The 27658-nt window shown below is 38.2% G+C and overlaps 1 protein-coding gene across 1 annotated transcript; it reads right to left on the bottom strand.

Moving 5' to 3' along the window:
* Nucleotides 1-1440: 1440 nt before the first annotated feature.
* Nucleotides 1441-27658, bottom strand: LOC127774019 (serine/threonine-protein kinase TOR). Its single transcript, XM_052300289.1, has 58 exons — nt 27495-27658; nt 27313-27368; nt 26143-26481; nt 25998-26072; nt 25169-25341; nt 23222-23320; nt 22856-23015; nt 22553-22696; nt 22294-22466; nt 22026-22221; nt 21759-21956; nt 21001-21153; nt 20058-20179; nt 19881-19980; nt 19701-19796; nt 19487-19617; nt 18198-18300; nt 17459-17641; nt 17290-17382; nt 17161-17196; nt 16243-16344; nt 16009-16119; nt 15544-15706; nt 15338-15459; nt 15177-15229; nt 14858-14981; nt 14167-14349; nt 13184-13336; nt 12727-12879; nt 12571-12642; nt 12351-12485; nt 12215-12276; nt 11919-12016; nt 11276-11385; nt 11008-11181; nt 10856-10921; nt 10098-10166; nt 9914-10024; nt 9455-9595; nt 9247-9375; nt 8984-9149; nt 8625-8839; nt 6953-7159; nt 6032-6145; nt 5762-5953; nt 5474-5554; nt 5315-5389; nt 5165-5231; nt 4591-4751; nt 3927-4100; nt 3706-3834; nt 3539-3622; nt 3393-3454; nt 3243-3315; nt 2901-3035; nt 2083-2253; nt 1724-1989; nt 1441-1603 (listed from the first exon to the last, which is right to left on the bottom strand). The coding sequence occupies exons 1-58, from the start codon at nt 27538-27540 to the stop codon at nt 1585-1587; spliced, it is 7398 nt and encodes a 2465-aa protein (XP_052156249.1). The 5' UTR covers nt 27541-27658; the 3' UTR covers nt 1441-1584.

Genomic DNA, 27658 nt, shown 5'->3' with positions numbered 1-27658 from the left:
AAACAGGGAAGAGATCTAATGGCTGACTGGAACCTAAACACAGAGAACTTAATACGCGACCAGAAGCGATGTTTCCATCCGTACGTTGGACGACGGCATAGCGATTGAACAGCGCAGCATGCAGTACCGTGATTGCGTGGTGGAGGAGCGTGCAGTGGCCGTACCTCACCGAAAACTAAAATCTTTATAGATTTAAGGTTTTTGCGTGCGGACAACAAGCTGGGCATCGTTCTGTTCACGGTGGCTGGCTCACTTCTCGTGCCAAACACGAAGGGAGGCGGCGCCGGTGCAGCCCCCCCGCGGCTAGGAGACGAGCTGCCGCAAGAGGTAGAAGGTGTTAGCTACTACCGGGCTGGTGCCTGTGCCATAGCGGCAATAGCAAAGGCCAAAGGTGCAAGACAATGAGGCAGGCAGCTATCAAGTTTCGAAGAAATCAACGGTCTTGTGTCCAAAAAAAATAAAAAATCTACGGTCCAGCCTAGCTGCTCTAAGAGCAAGTTTAATAATACAGCCAACTACTAACTCCAACTATATATACCCAATTTAATAGCTCATTCATACAATAGTTATCTATGCATATATATTACACCATTAATATATGATCCCACCTCTCATATAAACATATCATTTTGGAGTCCTGCAAGTGGCTACGAATCTATAACCCGCTTTCTTTCTCTCTCTTTTCTTATCTCATCCATATGTGTTTATAGCTGACTTGTATCATGCTATTATACTAATACTCGATCCTCTCATCCATATGTGTTTATAACTGGCTTGTATCATGCTATTATACTAATACTCTGACCGTCCAGGCTTCACCGAATCAATAGTCTGCTACTCCCTCCATCTCAAAATATAACAATTTCTAGCTGTCAGAATTTGTCCCAAAATATAACTAGTTCTCCACCTATATTCTCCTCGCAACCAATCACAACCCTCCACTACTCACTTCTACCTACTTTCTTAATAACTGTATCCAACTCTAAAAATTCTTATATTCTTAGACGGAGCGAGTACTAATACTCTGAGGCTTCAACGAATCAACAGTTCCTTTCACTTCGACTGAGAAGTTAAGAAGGTAACACTACACCCTAAAACCTATATATACCGAGACCTGTACAAAATTAAACTGAAAGATTTGATGGTTGTGTATGCACACTGCCTTGTTGAGTAGCCATCGAATATGTGGTCTTTTGAGCCAAAAAGAATACACAAATCAAAGAAATCAGTTAGGGTTTTTAAAAAAACAAGGCATATTATTTTTTATAAATCAAGGCTTAATTGTATTTTTCGCTTAAGATTTTTGGTTTAGGTTTTAGAATTGTGTGGGTAGTGGGCACACCCACGATAAAAATCATAGGTCTGCCGAGCGGCCATTAGTGTGGAACTCTTGCTTAGCTTTGACCTCATGCAACCCACCAAAAAAATTGGCAATTCCAATAACACGAAGATGCCAATGACGGCTTTCATTAACAAATGAAATTCTGGTACATGTACACTGCCCAAATACAACACTCTTTACAAGATATCTATCTATATGTACACGTTATTTACAATATGTACATGGCACTGCTTACGGAAGGCTCACCAAAACGGGCACCACCTGTGGAACATAGCAGAAACAAGCAAACTGTGAGTAACTTGACAAAATCAGTGGTCAACTATTTTTTTTTCTGGCAGTACGACAAACATGGGGCCTGGTAAACAAATTGCGGAACCATACCCGACGTAGTTTTGGCACAAGTTTTCATGCGAAGTCGCTTGAAGTATAAGCCTCTGAACCTGAACCTTAACGGATAAACCAGGTTCCACCTCTCGAGTGTCTCCTGAAGCCAGATGCTCATTACCATGTTGGGTGGAGCTTCCCGCCCCCGACAACGATGATCCGGAAGAGAAATCGCGCCCTGTGAGCTTATGACTCATTCGTGCCATCACAGCTACGGCACGCTCATTCAAAACCTCGTTAGCATCACCGAGTTGATTGACCGCCTGCATGAGCATAAAAAACGCTTAATATTTCGGTACGTCGTTAATACTATAATGACTAGCTGAACAGTCAAGGTTGAGAAAGAGAAGGCAGACCTGTAGCAGTTCTCTCTCCCGAGCTCCCCGGGGTGGTTGCATGAGCTCCCGATTAGCAGCTTCTTCGCTATTGACAACTGTGTGACTGTGAGCATTTCCATAGTTTGTAACTTGAGGGACTTCATTGAAATTGAACAGACGCCAATTGATTAATGGGTCATGCACAAATGCCTGAAAAAATAATACAAGTTAATGAATGTTTGATAATAACATGTCACCAAATATGTAAGGAGGTAGGTACAGCAGATGAAGCATAAAACTGCATTTAGTAATGCAGTTGTTGAGGAAGAGTTCATGTGATAAGGGTTTGGAAAGCCTGACAGAACCAGATGCAAACAAAGGTTTCTCGGCAACGGTTCTAGAAACGTTTATCCAAAATGGGTCAGTTCAGACTTGTTCTTACAACCAGCATTCTCAAGTTTCAGATCAAAGAGTCCCCTTATGGCCCTAGCCTTACACTACCCCATGAATCACATTTTTCGTAAAATAATTTATTAACATCCGTATTTGGATATTACTAAACAAAATAGAACAAAGCAAACAGTTTTCATAAACTGAATAAAAAACGAACATCCCTATAAGTACATTAGGATGTAACACTGGTTCGGTTTTTCGAAACACCAGGTGTCTCAGTCCAGAGTATACATGGATAAGAAACTATACTTGTTAGCAAACTAAGTTTAAGAGCTACATCCTATGCAAAAATTACAACTTCACAAGCGTACAGATTATTGCAGAAGTGCATGGAACATAAAAATATTCACGAGTTCAACTGAGTATTAAGATGCAATGTGCAATATAAAACACAACGTTCTTACCTCCATCATAGCCATAACGCTATCCTTGTTTGTTCGAAGTACTTGCATCACATTTTCGCAAGTGGTTCTGAAGGTACCCTCAATACCACTAACTTCCATGGCTTTCACAAGCATTCTAGTCAAGCGAAATGGAACCTGTACCAGACATTGCAAATAATATATAAACAACAATAGCATACAATAATGAAAATGCCATACTCTTATGGATCAATGCGTACGAGATAATGACAACCTCACATGAAAAATAATTTGATGTCAAAGGAAGACCATAAAATGATACATCATCGAGCTACAGAATAAATTATTAATTGGAGAGAGATAATGTCCAGAACACCTCCTTACCTTTTCGGGAAACTTTTCACGATTCATTGAAGCCTCAAAGCAATCGCCAAAGTCAATATGTAATATTTTTCCACTGAAGCAACAAAAAAAGAAGACACAATGAAAACAATTGCCCAATGATGAACAGGAAGAGAAGTTTTGTAGATGTACCTATAACGATCTAACATAAGATTACTTGGATGCCGATCTCCTAAACCAAGCAAATAGCCAACCTAGAAAATCACCATTGAAGCATCTTAACATGGAAAAGAACATTTAATTCAAAAACAAAAACAGAACATGACAGTAAATCATACCATGCTCATAACAGCCAGACTTCTTGTATAATTTGTGCGCCGCTCAAGCCATACTTCAGAGGTTCGGCTTTTAAGCCAGAGAACCTGACACAAGTTTGTTCAGGTAGATTAATGTTAAACATTGTCTCAGAAAGCACCAATTTGGCATGACAAAAACAGCACAGTACCTTTGCAAGGTCATTTCCTTCACTGTTTTCTAGGGCATGCTGAAATACTTCTACTTTGGCGATGAGGGGTAAGTGGTCATAATCAGGTGCAAAACTCAACATACATCGGTGCTCCTGATTTAAGAAAATCTGAAAAGAAAAGGAAACGCTAAATGATCAATGAAAAATAAAAGTGTTTCCCTCTTCTTACAGAAGAAAAGAAGTGGTTGCATCAGACAAACCTTCCTGGCATCTCTATATTCACGGATCAGGGCATGAAGTGTGTCACAATTTGGAACCCATCCAATTAAACCACTGTTAGGAGACAAAGGTATGACAGCATATCTTTGGATTGACAGATCTTTCTCTGAAGTTTTCCTAGAGTTCTCCAGCAGAGTATTCACCAGGCCAAAAAGCTAAAATGAATAGGAAAATATTTAGGTATAAAATTAAAATATTCACAGAAGTAAGACAGGTTCCAGCTAATCTAGGGTAGGTAAGTACTATTGGCACTTACAATTATAATCATAGGATGTTTCTAGAGTTGAATGTCAAGTGTTATTTTATGTTCAAATGATAAGTTTCATCCACTAAGTGGGTTCATAGCAGTGTAGTTCTACATAGGCTTGCAAGATCCTAGATTGATCAAGTCCTGATTACTAGTCTTCCTTAATTGTGTATAATCGAAGATAAAGAAAATGACGATTCGTAAACATTACTATTCATATGGTAAAGCAGCACAAGGGTACTGAAAAACGAAAGAGCTGCCCCCTCCACATAGGAGAATGGAGTTCAAAGCAATTGATGGGTACAGAATACAAAAATATGCTCATCATTCCAGGTTCTATGGTGATCAAAAGAACTCACAGAATCAGATCAAGAAAAGATTGTCATATATATACAAACCTGCATTACACGCTCATCCTGCCGTAAATCTTCATGGCCTTTCAGCAAGAATGCATAATCGTTGCCATCACTTCCATGAATTGTCAGTTTTCTTGGTCTTTGTTTAGATGTTATAACAATCAATTGAGGAACAAAATACTCAATTGTCACAAGTGGTGCATCTGGAAGCAAAGATCCATTTTTTTTATTTCAAAATATGTCCTTATAACAAAAGGAAAATATGACTACAAAGGCTAATAGCACTGAAAAATCAAACTATCTTTTTTACTATCGATGGCCCAATCATAACTTAAATAATTTTGAAATCAGATTAAATTGTCTTGTTGACTTCATAGGCCTCAAGTTTCACAGATTTATTTCACATGGTTCCAGTAATAACATATCAAAAAACAATATGAAGGCTAGTACAAATAGTTAAAATGTTGACGCAGATAGCAAATGTAAACCATTTATTCCCAAAATGTTGATAAACCAAATTTTCGATTATGGAAACTAAATAATGCAGAAAAGAAAGCAGTATGAATTCGATAAGAACTAAAGAACAACATATAGAAACAATTCCTAGTCAAATAACCTGCAGAATAAGTTCCTGGTACAGCAAGCTCCAACTTTCGACACTCAAGAAGCTCGGGTGACACAGACTGAAAGAAACATTGAAAAGTCAACAAGGGATAGAAAATGAAAAGAAACTGCCAGCCAAACAATAATAATATAAGAAGCTTACGTGCAAATCCAAAGTTGTAAGACTTGGAAGCTGTTTGTCTATTCTTCTGAAAACATGGTAATACAAATCCCATGCCTAAAAAACAATAAAAATGTTAACTTCAACCAATATCCATGAAGGAACCAACATAACTTATCTTGCACTAACAGTCTGATGTACCTTAGTTAACTCAGCATCCTCTCCTGTAGCCCGATATTTTAAACAGCATTCGTGGGCTTCCAGTAATTCATGACCATAAGCCTGGAAAGTTTATGATGATATAAGTTATTATCCAACACTTCACAGGATAAACTTATTTACCAAAGACATTAAGGTACAAAAGGTGACCTATTTCTTAAGACAAACTGAAAGTAATATGAAAAACAACCCAAATTCCAGGAAGAACTGGATTGGTGTCACAGTAAAGTATTTAAGGCATAGGGCACTAAGTTTTGAAGATGTCGCCACCTGAATGAAAGTATTTTCTTTTATTGTCTCAGGACCCCTCTCGAGCATTGCATGCAATGGTTCAAGCACTGCAAGCATTCCCTCAATATTGTGCTCACCAAAATACATCCTGCTAGCTTCCTCAAGAGCCTCATGCCACATCTCATGCCACAGAATGGCAACTCGTATCAGTTCCTTTGAAACAAGCTGTGCCTGGAACAACGAACATTCACAGAAATATCAGGAGTGAAATGAATATTTTTTACAGACCCCATAGGTGCTGATGCTAACCTGATCAACAAGACCTCCACTATGTTGGCGGATCTTATCGACGACCTCTTGCGCCGCTCGTTGTCTTAATATGCTTATTGATTTGCAAGCAACCAACAGAGGATACATCAATGCCTGATTAAGATAGCAAAGTAACCAAAACAATAGTTAGGTCATGTAAAATAACTGTCAAGACTAATGTAGGTAAACTTTCTAATGGGTTCCTATCAGGTGGTCACCAGTCATACTTGTTTTAACTGGTATTGCAGGTTTCAGCAGCATTAGGATATACACAACTATTTGAAATGCATATAACTACTAGAAGGCTAAGCAAATTCAATTCTGGAGAAAGGAGGAAAACAGGACATAAGTAAAACATTGAAAGAAGACAAACAAGTGAGAAAATAGACAAATATTTCCTCATTGTTTTTAAAATATTTCATCAAGCCTCCTGCAGACCTGTGCTATAAATTCAGTTCCTTCAATTTTTAATATTTTCTCTAGGTTATTCCTTTTAATAGATGACATGTCCTATCGTTAAACCAAGAACAGCAAGTTTGGTACTGTTGCTGTAGGACAGCATAATATATAATACCTCTGTTCATTTTTATTTGTCTTTTAGGACATTGGAAGTCTCGATGCACATGTCTGATTATTGTTTTTCTAATTATATATTCATAAAATTATTATGAAATATAAACTGCACAGAAGTATTTGTCATAGCGAATCTACTAATGTCGTTTGCATATATTAAATCTTAATATTCTTTTCATACATTAGCGACTCAAGATTTCAAGGTTTGACTGCAAGTTTTCTAAAATGTCGTCTACTCGAGAAGAGAGGGTGTAGTAAATTGCACTCAGAAGTCAGAACAGATATTCAAGTGGAGCCTCTCAGACTCCCAGTCATTAGCCAGAACCTATGTCAAGAAAAAATGCAAACCTGTGGATGATCCTTTCCAATTCGAACCAGCAATGACTGTATCAGTTCTCTCACTATTTTATTATTTGAATGGATCCTTGCAATTATCTGGGGAAGGACAACCAACCACATTTCTATATTGACAAGTGAAAAGCCTTTCTGCAGTGCCATTTGAACCTCTGAGGTAGCCCCATGATTAAACCAAAGAGTCAAGAGACGAAGGATATCCTACAAAAGCAGTTGCACAGAAATAATCTCCATCAGTCAAAATTCCAGTGTTTTATAAGGCACGAGCTACTCGGCATCCTGCAATCCATCTAGTCATCTCTGACTTTTCAGGTTAGACAGCTATCTGAATAGGCAAAATGGCAAACGCTATTTAGGTCGCTGCCTTTTAGAACACTGTAAAATCCATCTATCAAAATTATTCTGCAACAAGACATCATATAGAATTATTTTTTTCTGCATTCACACCACTGTAGTTCTGCCATCAGTAAAAAAAATTAAGGCAAAATTGGTTATATAGCATCGAAAGTTCACGCTTTTGGTTTTATAGCACCCAAAGTTCACCCCGTTCCCATTTTTAACACTTCCGTCAATTTTCCGTCCGTCTTGATCCAGCCACACACACGATATGACGTTTCTACCCCTCACAAGTACAAGTAGAATGCATGTCAATGAGGGGTAGAAACGTCATATCGTGTGCGTGGCTGGGTCAATTACGATCAAGACGGACGGAAAATTGACGGAAGTGTTAAAAATGGGAACGGGGTGAACTTTGGGTGCTATTAAAGTGAACCGGTATCTTTCGGTGCTATAAAACCAAAAACGTGAACTTTCGATGCTATATAACCAATTTTGCCAAAAATTAAATAAGCAGCATTCGTTCTCGGTTCAAGAGAGTATGCAACAATTAGCTCCAGCATCCAATGCATAGCTTCCAGATCAAACGGCAACACGCTGAACCATTGAGAGAGTTTTATCCCTTTCTCTCTTTATGTTGGTCTTTTTAGTTGTCATTTGCTTCTATCGAGGCATGTAACATGATCGATTCTATCTTGTATTTTTTTGTTTCTCCTCTCTTCTAAGTGAAATGGGCAGAGCTCCTGCTATGCTCTTTTGAAAAAAAAGAGAGGAAGAATTATCTCCTAGACTATCAACAAACCACAGTAGAAATTATTTTAGTTAAAAGAGTTGTTGACCAGTGATAGTTTAGGCTAAGTCTCAGTAGATGCAAGCTTTTTCTAGAAGTTCATGGCTATAAACAACATTAATCTCCATTCACAAACTTTATAAAATATACTCCCTCCATCCCAAAATATAGCTACCCCTGGAGTTTTTCACGGAGACTAAGGAGAGGTGAAATTAAATGAGGGGTGGTTGTGATTGGTTCGATATGAGGAAGTAGGTGGAGAAATTAAATGAGAGATGTTTGCGATTGGTTGAGATGAGGGAGGTGGAGTAGCTATATTTCGGGAACAGATTTTGAACGCTAGAAGTAGCTATATTTTAGGACCGAGGGAGTAGTACTATGGTCACAAACGAACAAGTGTCATCATTTAAGTTTCCATCAATTTTAACAATGTTCATGAAGAATAGTAACTATAAAGATGCTCAAGGATGAGAATTTTTCATTCGAAAAAGCTCTTGCTCAGAATCAGCCTTATGGGGGGAAAAGGGGAAAAAGATTTACCTGTAAGCTATCATCAACACCTTTTGTCGTGGATGCGCAAGCAATAGAGTAGAAATACCCAGTTACTGCTGCAACAACATATTTTCCTGCAATATCTGGTCGACCACGCAAAGTATAGCGGGACATGACTTCAGTGTTGAACAAGGCCCATAAGTGCCATGCCTTGCCCCAGTCCTTGGCATTAAGTGTGGCATTTTTGTAAGAGACCAATATTTCTGGATAAAGAAAAAAAGTATATTTACATCAAAACGGGCAGGCAGACAAAAAGTAAAATAACTATTTTTTCAAGTCTCAATACTTTGGTAGGCAATCTTGCCCACCCACCCCTCAAGAGAGAAATAAACTGAAGTTATTCAGACCTTGAATAGAATCATCGTCTAACCCAGGTGATAATGCTCTCTTCCAGCTAGCAAGTGTCAAATAGACGCGAGCAATAAGTGGTACTCCAGCATTTGATGTGGCAACCTGGCTTGCTAATGTTCCAGAATAACTATTTGTTGCGGTAGCAAGCTGCACAGACAAATCCTATACCACAAAACCAAAAAGGAAGTATAAAAAACCACTTAAATGCAGAATAATTCTGCAACTTGGGGTCAAAGACGAAGGACAATAACAAGCTCACCTGTAGCCTGCAAAACGCGTCCCTTCGTTTAAGCTCATCTCCAACAGCATACTGGTACTTCAGGTATGCCAGGACTACTTGAGGATGTCCATGATACAGCGTCAATTCAGGGGAAGATTCTGGATCAAACTGCATTTTGACACAGGAATTAACTATTTTATAGGAGGGAGTAGCACAGCCACACTGATGAACAATGACTAAAGCCTACCTGTAAGAGTTTGACTAAGGTAGATTTAGCCTGACTAATGCGGCCACTCTTCCAGCAAAGTTTGGCAAATTTTATCCAGGTGTCTCTGTCTTCATTAGGAGGGAGAACCAACTCTCTAACAGCAAGTAAGGCTTGCCACACCTGCAATTTTTTTAGTCAGCATAGCCAATATGAAAAAGATTATACTACCTTCGTCCCAAAATATAAGGAGTTTGAGGGTTAGACATGAGTATTAAGAAAGTTGGTGGAATTAAATAGAAGAAGGTTGTGATTGGTTGAGAAGAGGAGGTAGGTAGGGAATTTGAATGGTGGAAGGTTGTGATTGGTTGAGAAGAGAACAGAATGTAGGTGGAGAAGTTGTATTTTGGGACAAATATTGAAGCCTAGAAGTTGTTATATTTTGGGACGGAGGGAGTATATGTATAAGGCACAAGGCAGTTAAAAGAAGCATAATATGACCTCAACATTCCGTTTTGTTCCTTTAATACGCTCATTCCACATATTACGGATAAGTTCCCTCCGGCTGTCAGCTATTGGACTTTCCATTGGAAGAGTGCAGTAATCAATCACCTGAAGTCCAGGTCATATATTTGGTTAGCAAGACAATAAGTTTCTTTAGAAAGTAACCGAAATGAGGATATACCTCTTCCAGCTCAGAAAGCTGTTGAACCCGCACCATATTATTATAAGCACGCTCATAACTCTCAAGTACCTGGTCACAAGAATAGGATCACGAAAGGGAAAACAAGGATGTTCTGTTACAATTACTGAACTCTAAGAGGGGATATTAGTCATCAGTACTATAAACATTCACCTTTGCTTTCTAAGTAAAAAAAGAACTAAAGAAAATTACTTAACCAATTTATTCAAACCAGTCACATGAGAGATATTTCAACTGTTATATTATCTTATAAATATTGAGTTCCAAGGTTTACACCTAATTGCTTCACATTCAAATTTACTTTGTCACCATTTATCCCCTTGATCAGTGGTTGTATGATTCATCCAACCATCGAAACGATCTATACAGTCTGTTAAAAATCAGAAGTTCATCTTTTTAGCCTTTACATCCTATCAGCTAACAATTCAATGTCCATTCTACAGCATTCTCAACCAGAACCTGACCCGTGAATACTATTATGTCTGTTTTCCAAATATTTATTCCAGGTCTCAGAAAAGATCACCGAAATTTCCTTCTAGAACAGATCCCTACCCCTAGGGCCTGGACAACTCGGCCCACTGCCTATGACAGTAAGAGCTACTAGTATTTAGGGCCCCACCCCACAATACCCAAAAACCAATGGCAAATCCCTAAACATGAACAAAAACAAATGTCTCCATAATATGAAAATTCGAATAATGGAGATTATGTAAAGAATATATTTGACTATAATGTTATACCAATGCTGCAAGTTCTGTAGCCAAACACCGCCGAGCTCTCTCAACATATACACGAGCTTCTTCATACTGCAAAACAAATGCCAAGTAACCAAAAGCATGACCAAATTTTCAAGAAGAAATGGAAAAAGAAATCAACAAATATGCAAGCATACCTTTTTGCAACGAACTGAAAGAACAGCCCTAAAGAAAGCACCATTGCTGCTTCCGTCACCACTAGCTGTTGTGTTACCCAATATCCGGAGCTTGTTTTCATCCCCATCATCCAGACGAGAAACATATTCAGCCATGTGGTCCCACTCACCCATATGCCAAGCAGCATTGGCAGCCTAGAAAAAAAAAAGAAAAGGAAATTAGAACTTAAATTAGCAGAACTACAAGTTAAAGATACACAGTAAATTGATAACAAGATATATCCACAACCATCGGAGCCATTTCTAGTCGGGCAGATGGTTCTGAGCCAGTCCATTGCTCCCTGCATAATGCACTTAAATCTTCCCAACGGGCCAAGGCTGCTAGACACCTCATTCGACCTGACAGAAGAATGCATCTCATTTAGCTACTTTCACTGCATATGCAAAAAGAAAGCCGAAAATGACAACTCCCTCCGTCCCATAATATAAGGGATTTTGAGTTTTTGTTTGCACTGTTTGACCACTCGTCTTATTCAAAAAAATTGTACAAATATAAAAAACGACAAGTTGTGCTTAAAGTAATTTGGATAATAAAGTAAGTCACAAAAAAAATAAATAATAATTCCAAAAATTTTTGAATAAGACGAGTGGTCAAACAGTGCAAACAAAAACTCAAAATCCCTTATATTATGGGACGGAGGGAGTAGTAAGAGAGAACAAAAATCTGCCATTTCTGTTTACTTGACACTTTGAACAGTCTGTGTACAGGCAATCATATTTTTATAGAATATGATAAACGCCCTCCATAATAAAAGCACAAAATGACAGTAGTGAAAGTGAGGAAGGTTGATAAGAGGAATTGGGAAAGTGCCGACTATTTTAGAATGGAAGGGAATGCAACACAAGAAACAAAACAGAAAAAAAATTCCTACCTAATGTAGCATCCAAGTTTTGTAATGGCCCAGATGCTTGAGATGACTTTGCTTTGTATGCCTTCAGGGCCTCATCCCAACGGTGCAATTTTTCGTACCTGATTGCACAAAATTAGAGCAAGCATTGAAGCAAGATCTTAGATGAAGTCTAGAGTGATCCATGTTTCCACAAAATTTACATATATCATTACAGTTAAATTTTTCAAAAGTGTTTGATAGTTTTACAAAATGTAAAAAGAATGTGTTTAATCCAACAAAATATAAAGCAGGGGATCATAGGTTCGTGGCAACTGTACCAGGACTCCTTCAATTGAACTTCTAAATGTTGTTGTGAGTAAGTCAATATCCCAATAGCTGCCTGCATAAATAACAAGAGGATTAACAAGCCACGACACATAACTCTTCTTAGCTTTGTATGACATAGAAACCAACCTCATGCTGGTGTAATTGGTTGTTAATATGAATAAGAGATTCAACAACTGTAACAGGATTTGCACCCATCTTCTTGGAACATACAGCTTCAAACTCCATTTCTTTATAATGCAGTGCTTTTGCAAATGCTCGACACTGAAAAAAGTTCAAAGGTTTCAACAGAAACAGAGATTACATGGGAACACGAAAATTTGCCGAAGATGCATAAAGTAAAACTAACCTTTTCAGCAAGTGCACCGAGCAGTCTTGTATCAATTGGAAGCGGCTTCTCATCATGTTCCATAAACTCTGCCTACTTACGCAAAGGACCGATTAGAAGCAAGATGACAAAGTGTAAAAATGATTAAAAAATCTAATGGTAAATTTAGTAATTTACCAAGTTCAGCAGTGTGGCAAGAATTTCTGGAGGTATGTTCTGAGATGAGAATGCAGTCTTGAGACTTCTCACAAGTTGCTCCTGGGATGTTTCATTCATTTGGGCCCAGCAACTTGCAAAGCCCGCAGCAAACAACTCACGACCAACAGAAGGCTGAAAAATTTGCATCAGGAAAGCAAGCAGTGAGTTGTGACCCCACCAGCAGCTGGTCTTTTTAAAGTGAACACAGATGAATCCATTCTCAGTGGCACTGCTGTGCTTGATCAGGGACAGCATTTTAGGCCTATATGCCGTGGCAACAAAACAATATGAAATGCTACAGGACACCCTGACGTCCGAGGTGGTTTATTTGCCTTTGGCAAAGGCAGTATAGTGGATGAGAGCTTATACAGGAGAATCAATGGATGCGAAAGTATTACCCTAAGCTTCCTCGAGCGTTTGGTAAGAACTATCTCACCTGAAGTTGTGCTAGTCTTGCGCAAGTGCGTAAAGCAGGAGATGGTGATTCTTTGAGAAGCGCAATACTGAAGTGCCTCATCCATTCAGCCCAATCTTCTCTAGTGCTCCTTTGAGAAGCCTCACCGGCACTTCTCAGTCGAACATCATTGACCTGTAGAAGTCAAAATCCTTAATGTTAAAAAAGAACAAACCAACTTTTAATATTACAAGTAAACGAAAATGCAGGGTATTAATACATGAAAGAAAATATTAGAGGATATCCCCTCCTATTAAATACGTAGTTTATTTTAGGTGTGGACAAGGGGCGCACAGGAACTTAAGAGTAACAGTTATCGAATATGATGCAAACTAGGCAAAACGACCAACAGTACACTTCACAATAACTCACCCGCTACTTCTTGGATGTTCATTTTTCAAAACATAATTAACTGATACAGGGAGCAGCTCAGCTAAACAAATACACTTACTGCAGGTTCAGAACTAATAAGCTATGCAGAGCAGCTGGGTAAGATTGAAATTCCCAAAAAGATCAAAGATCTTCACAGGTAAAGCATAGTTGAAGACTTCAACAAAGTCAGAAGGTTTTATGAACTAAGACGAGCCTGGAGCCCTAAAACCAAGCTGAACAGTGAATAACAATTAGGCTTGGTTTGTGGTGGTTGTGCTATGCTGCACTATGCTTATCTTTTTAAGTTGCTATGCAAACAAGGATTCTTATAGGTTTTTTTGGCAAATAAAATTAAGGTTAAATAAAATGTCATCCGATTGTCATGTCTCACAGTTGTTTCATATTTTCAGAATGCAAAAACATCATGCTTTTTGCCAAATGCCAAATGTCCGAAAGCAGTTTTACCAAAAAAAAAAAAATCGTAACACACTACTACACTTAACAAAAAAAGAACTTTAGTAAATTGCACAATGGCACAGAGAATACATAGTGTCCCAATGTCCCAATGTTTTCCAAACAACAAAGCATCTTACTTGATGACTTCTTGGTTGCCGCTGTGTTTCATCAGCCTCCTCAGAAGGAACACCACCAAAATCATCAAGAGGGTCACTAATGACTTCAGGCGGGCATTGTGTGTACTTTTGTACTGATAAGTTCTCAGAGATGAGTGGCTCTCGCCTTAGTAATCGATTTTCAATCTCATCCCATTTTCTGTACTGTAAAAGATAGCAGTAATTAGAAATTAGACCAAGCCATTCAAAATGCTATGTGCAAAATACTAAAAGTAAAAAAGTCTATTTAACCGCCTAAAGTTTGGGGTTAGTCTACTTAAACCCTGAAGTACAAAAATCAGTTCAAATAATTCCCTAGAGTGGTTTTGGACTTTTGGTCGCATGAATAATGATGAGGACAGTGAGATGGCAATGGATTTGGTTAAATGTATTTCAACAAGACAGCCTGGCATTGAAGCACATCACAACTAATGAGTAGTTCCCGGGTTCACCTATCAGGGAAAGGGAGTGGTTGGGTTGGTTTACGTAAAATGGGCTAACATGTCGGCCATGCAAGCAATAACCAGCTGCCACGTTATCATCTACATAGCAAAACCAATTAAAAACTACTCTAGTGATTTATTTGAACTGTTTTTCAAGGTTCATGGGGTTAAGTAGACAAACCCTGATACTTCAGGGGGCTAAGCAGATTTTGTCCAAACTAAACAAGTACCCGCATATGGTGCTTCACAAGAAGCTTGTGTATTGATGACACGAATATTGTAAAATCTTCTCCAAGAGCATGTGCAAGACAACAAAGCGCCTCTGCTGCATCTTTCCGTAGATCATCATTGTTTCTAGCCACAGAAAGACAAATTAACAATCTGGTGATGCACAACTAAAAAGTACAAAAGTTGACAAACAGATGATAAGCATTATACTCATAAACATGGTCTGAAAACAAGAAATAGTGGTTCATAATCCCTCAATGTTTTCTTGATACAACCATAATACACAAGAAATAGAATGTTACTTGTCACCAGAAGTCTTACCCATCCAAAACTAGCTTTAGATGATGCACCAAAACCGAAACATGAGTACCAACCTGGACAAGATATGTTGAGAACACATGATGTACAGAAGAAAGGCACAGAAGTTTCTGTGTATTAGGTAAAAACTATAATAGTCAAACTAAAATTGAACAATAACCAACCTGCACCGTAGGTATGAGTTTAGTCAAAGTGACAATGGCACGGCGTCTGATATCAACTAGCTCCACTTTAAATAACCGAACAAGTACTGGAGCAACCAAGTGCATGTGCTCATCCAAATTTCCTAAAAGGAGAAATTCATCATAACAAGTTAAAACTGACCAATGATTTGTTGTGGACATAAGAAGAAACAGAACTGGAGACGGACCTCCAAACACCTCTAGGGTGTGCAATATGTCAGGAACATAGTAATAGTCATTGCAGCGTTCAGCATCACCCAGGACTTGAATACAACTTGGCAATATGTGAAGTATATACATTCTGAATTCGTCATTCAGTGCCAAGCATAGTTGTTCAACAAGGTGAAGAACCTGGAGACACAAGATGGTAATTAAGAAAACAACAGTATATATAGATGGGGAAAAAATGTCAATTCTAATTCCCATGCACAAGCATCTCATAAGAATTGGAGCATAAGTTTCCTATTGTACTCTATTAGTTTGCAGAGATTGCTCTTTGTTTTGCTAACTTCCTAACTGATGACATGACAAAAATATATTGGCCTACCATATGCCTCATCGAAGTTAGGAGAACTTTAGCTGTGGTAGCATTATACAGACAACAGAGAATATTAACAAGAGCACATGACAAGTAAAGCCCAATGTATTATTACCGGAGAAGCTTGTGGACCTTGGACAGTCCGATTTGGTGCAGGTAAGCTGAATGAGGAAGTCCACAATTCAGACACAAGAGAGAGTATTTCTTGTAAATATTTCCGAATGTGCTGTAAAATAAATAAGCTTGATGAAATATGCAATATATGAGATATCAACAGCAATAGAAAGAAATTAAGAATCTTCCAATAACTACAATAAGCAAAAGCGCAACACTGAAAGGACCATCTTACCTGTCGAACAATAGATACCAATGTCCCAAGCTTCCAGGTAATGAACTCTTTCAAACCACCATCCTCACACATGCGAACAGCACGGAATAGCTCAGGGAGAACCTTCAGAAGAAAGGGTAAAGCATTTCAGAACAACTGGGCCTTTTCCCACAATGACAAATTGTCTTGCATCCAAAACCATAATAATTATATTGCCTCAGTTCACAACTTGGCAACTACCATCAGAGGAAGCAGAAAATATGGCTAACATTTTGAAGACATTTTCTCATAAAAAACAGTATCCAGTGGTTAAATTTACACTCCTCCATTCTTTATAACCTCTAACCCGCATAACATCATGAATTAGTTTGACAGGACGCAACTCAGAAACTTTAATACTGCAGTGTACTGGTAATTGGCAAAATCAGTCATGTTTTCAGAAGCAGCAGGCTCTCAATGCTATGCCTGCTTGTCTAACAAATGATATACTCCGTCCATTTCATATTATAAGTCACTTCGACTTTTTTTCTTAGTCAAATTTATTTAAGTTTGACCAAGTTTATAGAAATATTTAGCAAACATTTACAACACTAAATTAGTTTAATTAAAACCAACTTCTAATATATTTTGATAATATAAAATTTTGTGTTAAAAATGTTACTATATTTTTCTATAACTTAGTCAAACTTAAAAAAATTTACTAGGAAAAAAGTCAAAGCGATATAATATGAAACAGAGGGAGTACTATAAAATCAAATGCTGTGAGCTTTGGAACGGCATCAGCTAAAGACCAAGTGGGCCATGGTCAAACAAGAGCAGAATTGAACACCTTTGGTAAATATGGAACATGATGCATCTATGCACCATGTGAAACAAAATGGGTCTGCTAGAAAATTTGTAGAATTTACAGTACAATAAAGCAAGTTGAGAGGCACTCACCTTTGGTAAATATGGAACACAGCCAAGTCCCATCGACTATAAGTGTATCATAGAGAAGAAGAAAATAATTATTACAGTGGAAAAAAACAAAATCTTGTTGAAAAACGCTAATAAAAATAGAAATATTACCTTAAAAATAAATATAAGAGAGCCAACCACCATCTGATGATAACTTGAAAGGGAAGGATCATGAAGAATCCGCATGAGAGAACTAATTGCAACCTGCAATAGAAGATTAATATCACAGAGACTAATGTACAAACTTTTATTACGCCTCACAAAGCAAGACAGAACATACTGTTGAATAATAGTCCTCAGATGCTGAAAAGGATGGCCAGAAATCAGTTGGCAGTTCTTCCATGGAAACAATATGTTGTGCTGTTTCCATCGTTGGCCGCAAGACCTCCCTATGTTGACCAGGTAGCTTATGTTGATTACGCTTATGTGCGTGCGGGTCCAATGCACCCATAATACCTAAAACCTAGGAAAAACATATTTCCTCACTGCTCAGATCAAGGGTGTAGTATTAATTTTGAGAAAGCCAGTAAGCATGAACCAGATAGAAAGAGTAATTTTCACAAAACTGTGCTAACATGACACATTTTTTAACGAACAACTGCAGAAATCCATACTTAATGTTTTCAAGCGTTTTCACAAAACTGCATTCTCATCTAATTAGATGAGCCTGACAGACCAGACCAACACATGACATTAGTCATACAAATAGGTCATTTCCGCTGAAACAGACTACATGTGACACTGACAAGAGGGACCGTCCTGTCAAGCTCCTTAGCTAGCATCAGATGTTCCATAATAATTAAGTGTGGTTTCAATGAGTGGGCCTAGCATCAGGCTCTTTCTATCCAAAGGGAGTAGTTTCGTCAAATGTTTCAAAGAAAGAAAGTGTGATTTCGTGAGTTTCATGCTTTGTACTACAAAGAGGTAGTGTTCTCAAAAATTGATTATAAACAGCAGGGTTTTGTGGTAGTTTAAGCTGGTAGAGAGGTATTGATGGAATTTATCGAATGAATAAATACCTTCAGCACTTCCAGTCTAGTAGACCATTCCAATTCGCCATTCAGCAATTTCAAGAGTAAACCAAGCAATGGAGGATACTCATTATAAGGAGAGATAACATAGCTGGTGGAACATCCATGAAAAATAATTCAGAAAACATTAGTGACGCCCAAGCTGCCATAATACATTTAATATTGAATGGAAACGATTACTAATATATATATGAACAAAAGTATATAGGTTTAAAAATAAAATGCAGCTATCTTAGATGTTATCAGGAGTCCACATCCATATTTGCCCAGAAGAAAGGAAGGGAAGTACTCCCTCCGTATGGTATGTGTATTCTACAAATTTAGGTTGCTAATTGATTTTATGTGATCTAGACATCTCGTACATAGTTTTTGGATTTGAGAATACTTTTACCTTTTAAGTTTACATTACTATATTTATTTGATATTTATAGCAACACACAAGCAATAAGCTAGTATGACAAAAAATAACACAGCCCATCCATCCCAACTCACCCCACTATGACATTGAGTGCTCACAGTTTGAGGATTCAGACTGACACATTTAGACAGAAGAGGGGGAATGGGGACACAATGACCTCCTAAGGGAGGAACAAAGGAACGAATGGAGGGGCCTAAGTATCATTCATTTGGACCAGAGGCACATCAATTAAAAAATGGTGAAAATGGCAAACAGATGATTACCTCGTTTTTAGAATGGCATTACCTTCTCTATCGAGAATTTAAATCTACTGTAGTATGTGTATATTATTTGCAGGATGTTTTGTTAAACTAATACATTATTTGCAATGTATATGTAATTGTTTATTGATATGATATTACTTGTATGTATGCAATGGGTTTGACTACATGATAGCATTATCTTTTCATTAGAAAACACTCAACACTTGTGGTGTATATATATTGCAGGCCATTTGAAATGTGCATTCACTGTGCACTAATTAGATTTGTCCGGTGGCATTTTTTGGAATGTCAATCTTTAGATTGGCAAATATCCAAAGTTTCGCACAAAGAAAAATAGTGATGTTTTGGATAATAACTATTATTCAGAGTCATGCAAGACTTACTAAAGCCATAATAATTTAACAACCAAACCTTAAGTGTTTTACAGACACTAGATATGCTGCCACTTATGAGAAAGTCAAAGCGGTAACAAATTTCAAAAGATGACCAGACAGAATTTGAGAGCAGAACTCATGCAATTAAGAATTGCAAACATGACAGGAATTTAGCACAAAACATATAAATTAGCATGGATGCATGAAGGATCAGAAGTATACCCTGTGCTTTGGATAACTTGTCCAAGGGTTGCTACTGCCACTTCCCTTTTACTAACAGCACCTCCATCCAAAAGAGCATCCACAACTAGAGGCATTAGCTCAGGAAGATATTGCCTCATTGCAAAACCACCCTACCATGAAGAGCTAACTTCAGTGTTCAAGCAAGATAACTGAACAAAATATAAAAGATTGCACGCTCGAGAACAGAACGTACCACTTTGGCCAACTCTCCAACAGTAGCAAGCACTCCTGCTGCAAGCGCATTATTAGCATTCGGTCCTGTTCCTTCACGTAACCTAGCCACTAGTGCCTGGAAGAAAATGAAATTAGACTAGAACTCTAGAAGGTAAGAATATCTCAAGAATGAATAACACTGGTTTTGTTTATTACTAACCTTGTGAATTGGAGCAATATAAGGAAGAATGAGTCGTGCACAACTCCTAATTAAGCAACCCAACAATCTAGCACTTTCCTCTCTACACTTGCTATCCATACTGTATGAATAGTAAAGATTTTCAGAAGATGCCAAAGCAACATAATTATATGAGGCAAAAATTTTGTGGCAGCAAACCTTTGGTCAAGATATGTGAGCAACTGTATAAGATAACGGCGAAGGGCAGGCAGTACATAAGCAGGATTTTTTTCAGACAATCTACCTGCAACTGATATTGCCAATTCTCTGACATGGTACTCCTAAGCCAAAGGGTAGAAATAAAATTATCAGCAAATACATGGACAATTACATTTCGAGATTTAAACTATGTAAAAGATGTTAAGGTTGCCAAATAAAAAGAATATGATGTTCTTGCTAAAACGTAGAAGATACCAAACTTGGATACACTACTAAAAAGGCACATAATAGTCACAAGATACATGATGTCATTCAATATTCACCAAAGCGGCACAAGATGATCCCACCTCTGTTGCATACTTGCACAAAAGGAACCCATTCATAAATACTGGAGTACAAAGGATGTACTGTAATAAATCGACATGAATATGCACAAATGCACACATAAATGTCATGCAGATATATATGTAATATAGGCACCTAGGTGGCACCTATCGCCGACTTTTTAGAGCACTGGGTCCAGTTCAATGTTCAAATGTTACTGAATGGTGAAATACAAAAAGGGACCCTCACAATCTATAATAAAAAAAACAATAACAGTACTTTCACCCTGTTTCAAAGATCCATAAAGAAAAGATAAGAGGTAAACCAAATGGCTGATAGAACCATGTACAATGTAAGTGGCCCACACTATATGATAATCGTGTACTCCCTCCATCCCAAAATATACAAATATAAGTGTGTTAGCCTTTCGTAATATCAACAACTACGAAATTAACATCACATGGAAGTACTTCAAAAACGAATCTAATGATAACACACCCGTGCTTACTAAACATACTGTTAGTTTAATTATTAGTCAAAACTCAAAAATTACAAATGTTGATTTTCCTAAACATGTGGGTGCCTTATATTTTGGGACGGAGGGAGTAATATGGTATACCTCATCATTTAAGGCAACAAAAATTGAAGTCATGATGTCAGCTTGGGCCAAAAAATCATCAAAAGATGGATTCCGATATAGAGCCTTGAATACAGAACTTCTAACACCAACATCAGCATCAGCAACTGCAGCCATAAGAAGTTTCTCCACAATCTGCAGAGGAATTTAAGAATGCATATAGACATAAGCAACAAAACGTGATTAAATTATGAAAACAGACCATCATTGACCGTGCTTACAACATAGAAACATAGAAGTGCATAATTACACAGATTCAAGTCCCAGCCCGTAAAATATTTCTCTACTATAAAGATTGACGGATTGAAGATGAGTGGCATTGCAATGGACTCATGTCTCTTAGCAAATAACTAGCTCCTCTTTTGCATGTCCTGTTTGTATGTAGCAATGTTGCACCCTAGATGGATTAGATCCAATCATGAACTATGTGAAGAGTCAAGTATAATAGAAGTATCAATTATAACAAACAGTTAGGATTAGGATTTGAACTGCCGACCTGTCCCACTAGTTTGCAACACATGTTTGCATTGGTTACTGAAATCATATTTCCAGACACAGCATTTGAAATATTCCCATAAAATTGCAGTTCATAATTTCTCATTTTAAACAGTTCGCTTCAGTAGTTCAGCTATGCAATCTCCCAAAAAAATTATATACTTTATAACAAGCATGTCCAGTAGTAAGCATGTTTTGAATACATGGCAAAGAAACAATAACACACTAAGAAATCTGAGACAGACCTCTTCTACAAGGCGGCGACGCTTAGCTCCTCCCATACGATTTGGCCGGTTTGAGCTAAACTGTGAGCTAGACGAAGCTGAAAGGGAATGCGCAACTAGTTTGCAGCAGCATGTTGCAGCAGCTTTACGGGTACTGCAATCCTCATCTTCCAGATAAAGGATGACACTCTCTCTAGCAAATTCCAGAAGCTCATGACCCTGAAACCAATTCATATTGTGACATCTCAAAGACAGTAGCAATGCACAACTTCGCTGAGTATTTCAAACCTTAAAGTTGAAATTTGCTAGAGTCCCCAATGCAAGCTGCACAAGAACTGGACCACCAGAATCCACAAACTGCTGCAAACTGCTTGATCTGCTTCCTCGGCCAACAGCAGCACCAGGCCTCACGGATGACTTTGGCAGTGCTTGAGATATACAATCCAACAATCGTTCCTGTATTGTTGGCAGTAGAGATGGGATGCTGTAGGAAATGGAAATGTGAAATTATGGCCAAGACAGAATAATATGGATGGCTCAATCAAGGAAATAATACCTGGTACTTATAGACTCAAGTGCCTCTACAAGTTTATCAGAAAGACCAGCAGAAAACATCGCATCTAGTAGTCCACCACGTATATGAGGTTCCATTGCAGGACCCATAGCTTTTGCGAAACTTCCCACACAAGAAATTGCCTCAAGAGATGGGCGTCCCCTACGAGGAGCAATCTGCATAAAAACAAGCAGTCATGCACAAAGAAAGCAGGGCAAAATTCAAGTAAACACTAGAGTAAACTAGGGGTTCTGAGGCATACCGCATCATGCAAGTGTGAGGTAATTAAAGGCAAATAGGGCACAAGTTCAGCACCAAGAGCGCCAGCCATCTCTCCAAGAGCAACAAAGCCACTAGCACGCTCATCCGGTGTACGTAAAACAAACAAGATATGATCCATGCAAATCTGAGAATAAGAATAGCATTATGGTACCATTTTAATATGTCTGTCTTTTGGTAATGACTTCAGGGCAAAGTGTAAAGAGTAAGATATACACAAGAAAAGGAAATGTGAAGAAGAGTAGATGAAATATTTCAGTTCAAGGACTAATGGTGGTTAGAAAACCTTTAAGTAGTTGGTCACAAATCTGTCACGCAGGAAGTGAGCAATTCGAGGAAGAAGCGAAGTTATACTACGACGAACAAGCTGATCCCGGTGTCTTAGGTAATTGAGGACTATATCAGCCACTTCTCTGTACCTAGACATCATAAACTCCCCAGTATTCCTGCAATAGTTTTCATGCAACAACAGAATTACATAAGTTGGCATCGTTTTAAGTTGTTTTGCTATATCAATGTTCTTAAATAAAAAATTAGACAAATAAAGTATAATGCGATACAACAACCAAATCCAAGAAAAATCTTGCAACAAAAACTATGATTATGTTGGGAAAATTAAATAAATAAATCCCTACCAACTAAACAGTATTACCTCAATAATTCTCCAACAGCCAATAGCGAGCCATGAATGCTATGAACAGAGGCATTTTTTCCAAGACCAACCTGTGCTGCTTCACACATGCGGTAATACCTAACATAATCATAAAATGAGAAGACATGCAAAATGGTAAGGCTAAGTGATATCCAACCACAGAGGCACTTTATACATTATTACTCATGATCTAGCATAAGTAGCTACATAGGTTGCTGATGGCAGAAAAATGTTAATAACCTTTAGGGACAGAACAGGATTCTATAATTCCCCTTTAAGTAGAGCAGGCCCCATATAATTTGAGTCAAAAAAGTTTGAATTGTCAACAACGCTCTTGGAAAGTGAATTCAGGGAGTCAGACTAGCAGACTTAAGTGATTAGTTTTTAACGTTACTCACTCCATTCATTTTTGTAAGGCGTATTTCGATAGAAAAGGTCAAACTTTCTAAAAAATTGACCAGCAATTAGTCAAATACAAATACATTTAGTGTATGAACATACACTAATAGACTTATATTTCAATCTACTTTGAAAAAAATGTTGGTTTTGTAGATAGTTAGAATATATTTTATGCGAAATCAATGGTTAAATTTTGATCTGGAAAACTTTTTTTCAAATAAAATACACCCTATAAAAATCTACAGAGATAGTAGTAGTTAACATGAACAAAGATGGAAATGGATGTAAGAAGCTAATAAGGGTGCCATTAGTTTTGTAAGCAATTGGAATAGAATTCTTAGCATGTGAGGCATTTTCCAAACAGAAAAAGAAAATATTCCAATCAAAGGAACCGTGGCTTAATGTGGACTGTACTTCACCCACCACAGCAACAACTATAGTAGCACACTGCTAACGTATTTCTGTTAATGAATCATGTCAGTCCTTCCAGCAAAAACGGAAAGCTACATGGACAAACATGTATATCAATGGCAGTTCACAATCGTCATAACACATTACATAAGATGAATTACTCTGTAGAAAGAGTGACATACTCCCTCTGGTCAAATATATATCATGTTTGACTTTTTTTAGTCTTCAAGGTGAGACTTTCACCACAACATATTCCCTCCAATCATATGATGTTTAAATTTTTTTTTACAGTCTTTGAGATGTAAATTTGAACCTAACTTTTTATTGCTATACTAAGCATGAACTCTAATAAGTTTATAATATCATGAAAGTACTTTCCAAGGCAAATCTACACATACCATCTTTTATGTTTTCAAACCAAGTATTGAAGTATCTTAAATTAAGTGAAAGTAAAGTTTCAAAAGTTTGACTTGAAAGAAGTCAAACACCATATGCTTTTTGCTGGAAGAGTAGCATCTATGCATTCACCAACCATATTGAGAATCATCCAATGAGCAAGTCTAACTATTGGTACCCAAACTTTAGTTCAAGCTTCAACTAGGTCCCCAAATTTGCACAGTTTGCTAATTGAGAGCATGCTCATTTACTAGTGTCGCACATAGCACTAATAATCACCCCAAATTACATGTGAATTTTATGTCATGAAACTGAAACATACATAATGACCATCCGTAAAGATATAAATAATTATTTTGACCATCTGTAAACATATCAAAACAAGCTAGCGTAATGAACCATCCATTGCACAAGCTTTCATATAAATACATTATACATGTCATATATTATAATTTGAAGATAACAAATAATTACTTTGAAATCTGAAACTAAATAAAATCGTATGAACTAGATATATCCACTTATAGTATATATATATATAGGTGAAATTATTTTCTTAAAAAATAATAAAAATTACAAACTATTTTCTACAAGATCCATCCACAGAAAATCAGTGGAGCCTGCACACCAGCTCCCCCTTTCAGGGAGTATAGAGAAATTATTCAAACAATCATCTTAACTATCAGACAGATCATAGAGTTACTCAAATTTCAAATGTGGTGAAGACAAAATTGTGCTTACCATTGCACACGCCAACGTGTCTCACGTTTTTCAATAACATGGAGACAGGCACGCAATGCTTCCACTGCTCGCTCACGAACAGCCTGTTTGGGATCTCTCAGTGCTACCCATATAGCATCAACAAATTCAGGAACATGAACATTGAAAACTGTTGATGCATTTTCAGCCATCTCCTACAATAAGATAAAGTATATATTTATATAAACATGGTACAGTGCCTTACCAGAGTAACATTTGCATGACATTCAACTAATACCATCACAATAAACCAACTAACTCATATCAGATATTTGATTCAAAATATTCACGATACAACAAAGTCTAAACATAAGACCAGGAGTGTTTCAGCGGCAGATTTGCCAGGTTTAACAGACATAAAAAAAGATCCCGTAAGTCTAGACAGCTTTCCTGCTTAGTTGAGAACAATATAAGCTTGCCCTTAACCCTAACTTAAGCTGACTTCATTGCCACTGATTTCCCTGATATTAACACATTATAAACTACCACAAATTAACCACAGTGCACCATGGACAAGGACACAAGGCTGATGAACCCGATGGCCCTGTTGCTATTTTCTCCCCTATAAGGTTGGACAAAGGATTCATATACACATAATTCATGTTTAGTAGACAAAAAAAATGCCAATCAATATGCATAAACAAATGTTTTAGAAATAGGGGTCCAAATATCAACCAACAGCACACCAGGTGAGAAAAATAGAAATGTGCAAAAAAAAAAGGACAATTGAAATGAGGTATTTATCTGCTTTCATGATGGGAGGCTTGATTAAAGTGTGTAGCAAATACAAAAGTTGGGTGATTAAACTTACTTTGAGAATAAGGACAGCAGCAAAGCGGCGATACTCCACTCGATCCCCACCAAGCCATCCTAAAGCCGTTTTAATCTAAAAGATGTGCTTGTTAGCATAGTGATAAAAATATGCTCAAGAAAAATGAAAAATAGTTACAGTTTACCTGACGCTCCACCTCATCTGCAGTCATTGCACCGCCAGCTTTTGCTAAATGGCCAAGCACTGCGCTTGCTGGAACTAGAACTTCAGGATCACGCTTGACTTCAAAAACAGTTCGCAAGAAATTTGCGAACTTAGAAACCTTTGAAGCACCTTCTCCGAAAGGCATATCGATCAAAGCATCAATAGCACGAAGAGCAAGTAAATTTTCAGCAACATCGTTGCTTTGCAAGAGACTACATATCTGTTCATAGAGCTGTTCCATAAATCTCAGAAAAGCCTCGCCACTCAGATCTCGAGCTTCTTCCTCAACATGTTTTCTTAGGGCGGCAGCAATAACATCCTAGTGGTGAACAGCAAACACACTTAATCAATTATAGACAACTAGAAGATTTGTACACTTAGAAACAGTACTCCATGTTCAAGATAGAGGAGGTACAAGTCAACTCAACAAAAGAACAGCCACGGGATTCGGGAAGTAAACACCCCAGAAAGCATAAACATCAAAACGAACGCCAAAAACAAAATTAGTGGAATACTGGAATATATGCTGCATTATCACCATGAGGTGAAGCATATCTTGGGCCTATTCACTTCACATAATTTTCCTCATAATAGCAGCACTCGTTCATTGTCTTCTTGCAGGATGTGCCATGTAACAGTCCCGACCTTGTCGATTCCCCAAAACGGCAACGCCACCTCAATCAACTACACATATATCAGGAAGCTACATGACCACGATACTACAGGCGAAACGAATTATTTCATAGTGTTGTTGCCGCAAGCAAAGGAACCAGATCAAGCTGACTCCAAAAGGCTAATCGCCATGCGCCTATACCACCCCCACTACTCAGGAGCAATACAAGCAGCACATCTGGACAAGAAATAAAACCAACTGGTTTCGGATAAGAAAATGAGAAGACCTCAACTATACAAATGCCCAGATATCCATCCATCCAGCACTAGCGACGTGCCCTAGTGAGCAACAAAAATGCTCGGGAAAAATCCACACATCGGGCTCGGGAGCCTAAACTCAGCACGGCGAATTCGACCAATTTAGAGCCCCACCAAAACCTTTGCTCCCGCCCAAAACCCTAGACCGGGGAGCCATAACAAGCGTTCTACAGCAACAAAAATGGAATCTCGGGAATCGGTGGGGGGGCGAAGCACATACCGCTCCCGACGAGATGTACGCCGCGATGTTGAACCCGTGCTCCTTGGCTATCAAATCTGCACAACAAGAGCGAGCCCGACATTATTCAGCCGCATCCAGGAGCGGAATCCGTGGGCGAGGGGGGGTGAAATCGACGAGAAGAGGGGGGGGGTGGTAACCCGCGAGGGAAAAGGGGGGCGCACCTTTGGGCTTCTTCCCGATCTCCGGGAAGTGCGGCGAGGGCTTCATGGCGACGGCGGCGGCGGCGGCTCCAGAGCCGACGCGGCGGCGAGCGGCCGAGGCGGAGATAGAGGGAGGGGGGAGGGGAGGGTTTAGCTTTCCCGACCTGGCTTGGCTTGCGCGACAG

Source organism: Oryza glaberrima, chromosome 5, assembly GCF_000147395.1.
Source record: "Oryza glaberrima chromosome 5, OglaRS2, whole genome shotgun sequence".
NCBI classification, from domain to species: Eukaryota; Viridiplantae; Streptophyta; class Magnoliopsida; order Poales; family Poaceae; genus Oryza; species Oryza glaberrima.
This window is presented reverse-complemented; position numbering and strand designations above follow the sequence as displayed.

What these genes read in the sequence shown, in the direction of transcription:
- LOC127774019 (XM_052300289.1), bottom strand. Translation starts at nt 27,540, where the DNA reads ATGAAGCCCTCGCCGCACTTCCCGGAGATCGGGAAGAAGCCCAAAG. An exon ending in AACTCATACCTACGGTGCAG is followed by an intron (nt 15,230 to 15,337) that starts GTTGGTTATTGT and finishes TATCTTGTCCAG; the next exon opens with GTTGGTACTCATGTTTCGGT. An exon ending in GTGAAAAGTTTCCCGAAAAG is followed by an intron (nt 3,036 to 3,242) that starts GTAAGGAGGTGT and finishes TGTCTGGTACAG; the next exon opens with GTTCCATTTCGCTTGACTAG.